This window comes from Pygoscelis adeliae, unplaced genomic scaffold (assembly GCF_000699105.1).
Source record: "Pygoscelis adeliae isolate BGI_AS28 unplaced genomic scaffold, ASM69910v1 Scaffold606, whole genome shotgun sequence".
Lineage (NCBI taxonomy): Eukaryota > Metazoa > Chordata > Aves > Sphenisciformes > Spheniscidae > Pygoscelis > Pygoscelis adeliae.
This window is the reverse complement of record NW_008825047.1, coordinates 440,052-447,566: the sequence shown is the minus strand read 5'-3', so window position 1 is coordinate 447,566 and position 7,515 is coordinate 440,052. Positions and strand designations below refer to the sequence as shown.

The following is a 7,515-nucleotide window of genomic DNA, read 5'->3' as shown; positions in this document are numbered from 1 at the left end:
ATCTCCCCAATTACAAAGAGATTTACAGCAGTATCATCAAAACAAATGTAAAAAAAAAAAAAAAGGTTGCTCGTCTTGTGAGTTGATCTGTTTTGGTCTGGCGTTAACTGACAATTAAAACAGTGTTCTGAGTTCCTCTCAGATTCTAGCCTTGGATCTTATTAGCCAAGTAAGGAATACTTAAAGTAGGTCTCTTCACTTTTGCCCCCTGTGTGTGCACAAAGAGCTGGGGGGTTTTGTTGTTGGGGTTTTTTGTTGGTTGGTTGTGTGTACACAAACAGCATTTGTGTGTGCACTGCTGAATGAAAAGAATTGAACCTTTAGGGTGGAGTTAGTACATGTTGCCCACGGGGCTCTGATTCTTGGAAGTCTTGCTCAAATACTGCACTCTGTGTCTGCAGCATTGTGCTGCCTTCTGGCTGTCAGCCAGGCTGCCTCTTTGGTTGTCACCTTAAAAACAGATGAGTTTTAACTTTTTTTTTCTTTTTTTTTTTTTTTTCCTTTTCTTTTTCCTCCCACCCCACCCCAATCCTGCCACAGTGTGAGTGACCTCAGTGTGCCTAGGATCCTCTTCGCTGGGGGCCTGGCTGGGATCTTCAACTGGGCAGTTGCCATTCCACCAGACGTGCTGAAATCCCGTTTCCAGACTGGTGAGTTGCATGCCAGCTTGTCACGGCCACGCTCGGTGCGGTGCTTCTGGGAATGGGCTGGGCAGCGATGGAGGAGCCATCTGAGCGTGGCGTCTGGGAGGTAGCATGTCTTGAGCACTGCTTGAGACAAGTACATGAAAAACGCAAGTGTGTTCCTAGCTATTTAGTTGGTTTCCTCGCAAATTTTTGGCAAATCAGGCTGCACTTCTCTGTTTCTGCCTCCCCGCTAATGATCCTGATTTGAGATACCTGTTTTGAAACTGAAGCATCGAAGTCATAATAATATAACAGCTTGTCATGGCTGTTTTATTACAAATGTAATTCTTTGAGAGGTTTTGTTATTTCACTTCAGACATAGTTGTATAAATAGTAGCCTATGCTATCTGAAATTTATAGTAACTGGGCATGCCTTGCCGAGAGCGTTGCTTTTAGACTAGCAGATCTGCTCTTAAGTATCGGAGGCCCAGTTATAGTGAGGATGGCCCCAGGCCTTGAGCTGCAGCGAAGTTTGACAGGTTTTTCATTGGTTTCTCTGGGAGTCCAAGTCAATGAATATTTTTTATAAGGCTCCTCGTATTCTCTGTCTGTGGACTCAGCTCTCTGTGGTTGTTTGATACCGTACCAAGGGCTGAGTGTGAAATACGTTACAGCTTTGCATCCTTATTCCACTGAGCCAATCCCCAGTGCTGGTGTATAGATGATATGCTTTAATGGTGGTTCTGTTTAACCGGGTTGGTTTGTGGAGTACTCGTTCAGAGGGCTGGCAGAGGCAGTACTTTCCAGAGAAGTGTCAGGACAAGGAAGAACTTGGTCTTTGAATAAAATAACTTTTTAAAAACACCTCAGCAAATCTGTGTAACATCAGCATTAAAACAGCCTGTGCTTTTCACTTGAAGTTTGTTGCTATTCTTGGCTGGGGTATGTGATAGGATCATTTTCTGTTTCTTATAAACAAACTTCATCAATTTTTATATCTGACCTTCCTATTTCCTAATTGCAGCTCTTGGGAGAGCTGTGATCAGCGGTGCAAGTAACAGCTCAGACATCCAACGCTGACAAACGTTATTCTCCTTTCTTCCCTGCCCCCCAATGACTTGATTAGGTAAATTCTTTGTGGTGATGGTGAGCACTTACCTTCTGTTTACCGAGTCTTTAGTAAGGTGTCTTTTTTGTTTGCTTGTTTTTGACTGAAATAGATAATTTCCCCAAGCAGATGTTTTCACAACTTAGCTTCAGCAATGCTTGGATTCTGGTGTCACCTAGATGGTACAGCAATACAAACCTGTTGAAAATCCTGGGCTGTTACATACGCCACATTCTTCAGCGTTTGTGACTGCCACACATCTTAGCTGATGTGTTTTGTATCTCTTTCAGCTCCTCCAGGAAAATACCCAAATGGCTTTAGAGATGTGCTGAGAGAACTTATCAAAGAGGAAGGAGTTGCATCTCTGTATAAGGGCTTCACAGCTGTAATGATCAGGGCATTTCCCGCTAACGCGGTAAGTAAATTGAAATTCCAGATGGGTTTTGGGGACCTGGCCTCTCACAGTGAATATTTGCAGTCTGTAGAGGAGATGACTGGCTGCTTACTGTTGTACCATTTCAGTGAGATTCTTGTCACTGCAGGTACTTTTGGCTGTTGGCGTCCAGGTTCTAAAAATGTACCTTAATCTAGGGGGAACACCAATTAAACCTTCCTTTGAAGCTTTGCATGAAAGCCCTTTGTTGACTCATTCTGATAGTATTTCTTGGCTGATTGTACATCCACCAGTAGAAGGCAGAAATGTGTGGATAAGTTTGGACTGGCTTCCCCTTCAATAAATAATGAGCCTAAAAGAGTAGAAGTTCTGCCTTTGTGTGGAGGGATATAGTAGGATTTTTGCCTCTGGTCCAAGACCTTTTTTGTTCTCTTCCTCCTTCCACATCAGCCACGTCAGGTGTTTATAGTGCTGCATTTCAAAAACCTTGTTTGGAATAGGTTTTTAGAATCCTCACTTGTTCTGTGTATTCTGTCTTTTCCAGGCATGTTTTCTTGGTTTTGAAGTTGCTATGAAGTTTCTTAACTGGATTGCACCAGGCCTATGAAGACTAGGAAGTCTTTGGAAATCAGAGAGGAGAAGGAAGAGAGTGCAAGTCTGCCTCAAAGGAATAAACGAATGATCACTTGACGTTTCAGGAATGATTGCTTGCCTAATACCTTTCTGCCTTCCTCACATTCTTTAGGTGGTGCTATGTGCCGTTCAGAAATGTAAGCTGTAGCTCTGAAACAGAGTTGATGAGGAGTTAGAGGTGATACACCTGTCTTCTGAGCCAATGTACCACAGCAGTAACGCTGCTAACAGACCGCTGTCACTGTTACACACACTACCTTAAGTACTTCCTCATGGAAGAAGGGGACACTTCTTAAAATGTAATTCTTTATTTACTGAAGAAACATGTAGCTATTAATGCTGAAAACCTTCCTTAAAATAATTGTTTGGCAGTGTGTACTTAACTCTCAGGGCATGAGTTAGCAGCTGCACAGACTAGTATCTACAAACAATGTCAGATAGCATTCTCATCTCTTGCGGTTTTTTAGTTGTGGCTATTTCTATGTTGACAGAGGTTTTAATCTTACGTGCATGTAATGCAGCAAACACAGAACTAAGCAGGGGAGGCCACAGCTACGTATCAGTGGGTTGAGGGGTATTACAGATACCCTATCGGATCTCGCACACTGATCTTTTCTGTGGAACTAGGAGGAAAAATGAATTATGCTTAACATTTGTACTAAGCTTTACTGAGGCAGCCAGTGGGGAAATGCGTTTGATCCTGAACTTTTCTCTGAAATCCCTTTCTGTCCCACTGAAGATATCCCAAATGCGATTTCAAAAGTACAGCATGATTCATAGCAACCTGTGATATATTTGATTCATCGCATGCCGTGTCCTGGGATTCAGTGCCTGATCTGAGAAAATTTAACAGCACTTCCAAGAACTCAGTTTCTCTGACACGAGGAGGATACGTGAAGGGGACACCGGCTGTGCAGTCTTGTCTAACTTTATTCTTGCTCTTGTTCCTTGGTTTTCTCTTATTATCATTAAACATAACCATATTTTCATTTGAGAAATGACTAATGCTAAGAAGCAAAAAGCAACTTTAATTTCTTTTGGTTTTGATGCGGAGTTATTAGAACCCCAATAAGCTAGCTGCTGCTTGGCTGGAATGTGTGCTTCCGTTCATTTACTTTTTGCCTGGTCACATGCATGGTTAGTTTTGCAGAAGTTTTCCAATTCTTAATTCTGAGATGTGATTGGGAAATAAGTTGTGCCGTGCTGTCTTTAAGTGTTAACCCCTTGTCTTTTAGCTTTTGGATTTCTGACGTGAGCTGTGGAAATGAATGTTCTGCACTTCACATGCTTGTCAAACAAGTCCTGTTAGGTGCTGTGTTGTGGCCGCAGCTTTTTAACTATAAAGCCAGACACTAAATAACACATCTTGCTTGTGGAAGGTATTTTATATTTTACAGGGAGAGGCCTGGACGTAGATAGAGGGGAGCTTAGGGAAAGCATCTGTCCCGGTGCCCCACAGGAAAACAGGCCGGGAGTGTGTCCTTGGTCTGGCGTGGTCTGTTGGTCTGTACCATAAGGACACGGTCTTCACCTTGGCTTTCCACAGACAGGGTCAGCCCTGAACACCTTCCACCCAAAAGTGCTGCAGGAGCCTTGAATCCCACTTTCCTTCCAAATTCTTTGGAAGGACCAGAAGGGGAACCTGCCTTCCCCAGAGTCCACATCTTGTGTTTCACAGGGTGGGGGTGTGAAACCAATGAGGTAGCCCCCGGTGTGGGAAAATCCCAGTCGCTTGGAGCTGCCTCCACGTTCTCCCTGCTGCCTTACCCGCCGCCGACCTTCCCCATTCCTCGCTGCTTGGTAACCTGCTGCTGCTCCTGCTTCTCAAAGTCACTGCAGCTATGGATGAGTGAAATACTTAAAGCATGAACACGGAGTTACTTCTGGTTCAGAGAAGTGGTGATTAAAGGACATTAACCTCTCAAATGGTTTTAAACACAACTCTAGGTTTACTGAGGCTAAATCCAACCTAGTTTCAAGAGGTACCAGGCCTGCCTTTATGGCTCTGTGCTTCCTGACCACCAAATGCTATCCTGTACTGCTTTGGTTCCCTAGCTGCTCTGGCCACCTTTCTGACTTCTGTGCTTGGGCAGTGATGCTTAGAAGCAACTTTCAGGTTTAAGAAGTGTTAAAAAGCTGAATTTTTTTCCTTCCTTTTTACTTATGTGTTCCAGAAATACTGTGGCTTTTTGGGAGGCACAGACGTGCATCTTCTTAAAATTCCAGACGCTGATGCTTAACGATAGAATCATAGAATAGTTTGGGTTGGAAGGGACCTCTAAAGGCCATCTAGTCCAACCCCCCTGCCGTGGGCAGGGACATCTTCAACTAGATCAGGTTGCTCAGAGCCCCGTCCAACCTGACCTGGAATGTTTCCAGGGATGGGGCATCCACCACCTCTCTGGGCAACCTGTGCCAGTGTTTCACCACCCTCAGCGTAAAAAATTTCTTCCTTATATCTAGTCTAAATCTACCCCCTTCATTCCCCCTTGTCCTGTCACAACACGCCCTGCTAAGAAGTCTGCCTCCATCTTTTTTATAAGCCCCCTTTAAGTACTGATAGGCTGCAAGAAGGTCTCCCCGAAGCCTTCTCTTCTCTTCTCTAGGCCGAACAACCCCAACTCTCTCAGCCTTTCTTCATAGGAGAGGTGTTCCATCCCCCTGATCATTTTCATGGCCCTCTTCTGGACCCGCTCCCACAGGTCTGTGTCTTTCTTATGCTGAGGGCTCCTATTCTAGCTGCTCTGTCAAATCATGCATCCTGTTGAGCTCCTAAACTCGCAGGAAGCTAGGAAGAACTGAAGCATAACCATCCTGGTTGTAAATGCTGTTCTAGGTTGGTTTATGATGCACTTGCCCAGCAGATGGCTGTCTGGGGCTGCCAGCAGGATGGACAAACCTGCAGGTCCAAAGGCAAGGTCAGAGGCAGGGAAGCCAGCACAGCAGCTGCTGCTGGGAAGACAAGCTGCTGCTGGCAGGCCCCTGCGTCCACTTGTGGCAGCTGCAACTTTCTGAGTTGGGCTGCAAAAATTTTACGTCTCTGTTGGGACAGACAGGCAGCTGGAAGGCAGGAGCCTCTTCTCCACATCTGTCCTGCTGAGGAACACTGTGATCCTCCAGGCTGGGTGATGAGCTGCGCGTTGTAGTTAGTGCTCCCTCCCGTCCCAATCCTATTAGCCTGGAGTGCTGCAGTCTGCGAAAAACATTTAATTCTTGGAAACCAAATCAGGGACTAGTAACGCCCTGGATTCAGTTGCTGGGGTTGAGAGCACAGCTCCTCCATTAGGGCACCCGGGAGCCTTCTCTTTGCCTGTGTGCTGGCCTCCTGTTTGGTGCTCCAGCACTTACCTTGGCTGTGTTGTCACCAGCTCGGGCTCGCCTGTCTGTGGCCTTAAGCAGTATTGGCTCTGAAAGACTGAGAAATTCCCTACGCTCTAATACTTCAGTTGTTACTAGTAACTGTAAACTAGCTCCCTTCTGCCAAACTATCCTTTTTATTACTTTTTTTTTTAAGCATTTCAGATCCTTTTTCCAATTTCAATTATCCTAATTATATTCTCCCTAATCTGTATTTTTTGCAGAGCTTTGTATTTTGCATGATAAAATTCTGGCTGTTTAACATTCTTGATTTCATTTGGTGCTTTTAGATAAGTAAAATAGGGAAGAAGGAAATCAGGAATGAGGGGCTGCTTTCCAAAAACAGTGGTGGGAGGAGAGGAGCTTTGGGAAGGCCGATCAGACACATCTGCTTGTTTGTTCAAAAACTGAAACCCAGGCACCCTGGAAATGTTTAAAAAGCTGCTCATGTCTCTCAAGATTCTGCCATACAAAATTTGCCAAATTCTTGTCCCCTGGTGTGTGCAGCCTCGGAATAAGAGAGGGATTTTAACACAACAGTTTCCTGCACACTGAGGACTCTCTTGCTTTCAGAAGCCCAGATTTGTGTTCAAACGTTACTTTCTAATCGCCCGGCTTCTTGTGGGAGTCGAGGTAGCGTATATACAGGTTAATGGTACACAGCAGCAGTGGGTAAGCTGGGTCTCCGTACCAGCAAAGGATACCAACGACATTTGTCTTTACACTCCCTGCTCTTGATAGTAGATGGTTTTGCTATATCAAAATCAGCACAGAGTTCCACAAAATGCTGTACAGCTGCCTGGCCCATCCTGCTCCGACGCAAGTGATTTTTCCAGTGGTGATTCAAGGTGCCTGGAAGTATTCCAGAAGTAATCCATGATAGGTAAATCTTCCATGCTTGCATTTCAAACCTTCCATGCTTGCATTTCTCTGCCCATTGTGTGCAAGTGGCTTTTGTGTACATTCAGCGTTGCTATATTGACAGAAAGGTCCTTGGAATACCCCTGACAAGTCAGTCTTGATCGAATTTGACTAATTAAAGGAAGCTGCCTGGGGGAGGATTACTACAGACTCTCCAGTTTGGAAAGGACGTCGCATGGTAGGTCTTACAAATGGTGAGTAACGTGAAGAGGGTGCGTTTACTCATAATTCTCACAGTACAAGACGTACAGTGTGTCCGGTGGGGTTATCAAGCAATATTTAAAATAAAAATACTTTTTATATATTGTGTACAATTAAGCTATATAGATCATTGCCACAGAATGCAAAGTGCTTAAAAAAAAATCATGGAAGAACAGTTCATCAAGAACTACCGAAAACTGCTATGGCCACAAAGCCTTGCACAAGAAGTTCCTGAATTGCGGGTTGATAGGAACTGGGAGAGTGTGCTAGGGAAG

General features: G+C 44.6%; 1 protein-coding gene across 1 annotated transcript in view; it reads left to right on the top strand.

Moving 5' to 3' along the window:
* The window catches only part of SLC25A20 (solute carrier family 25 (carnitine/acylcarnitine translocase), member 20), a 14,352-nt gene extending 10,502 nt beyond the window's left edge, over positions 1-3,850 (top strand). Inside the window, 3 exon segments of the mRNA XM_009326337.1 lie at positions 462-650; positions 2,025-2,149; positions 2,673-3,850. Coding sequence (XP_009324612.1) covers positions 462-650; positions 2,025-2,149; positions 2,673-2,735 — 377 coding nt within the window. The 3' untranslated portion in view covers positions 2,736-3,850.
* Positions 3,851-7,515: the final 3,665 nt, after the last annotated feature.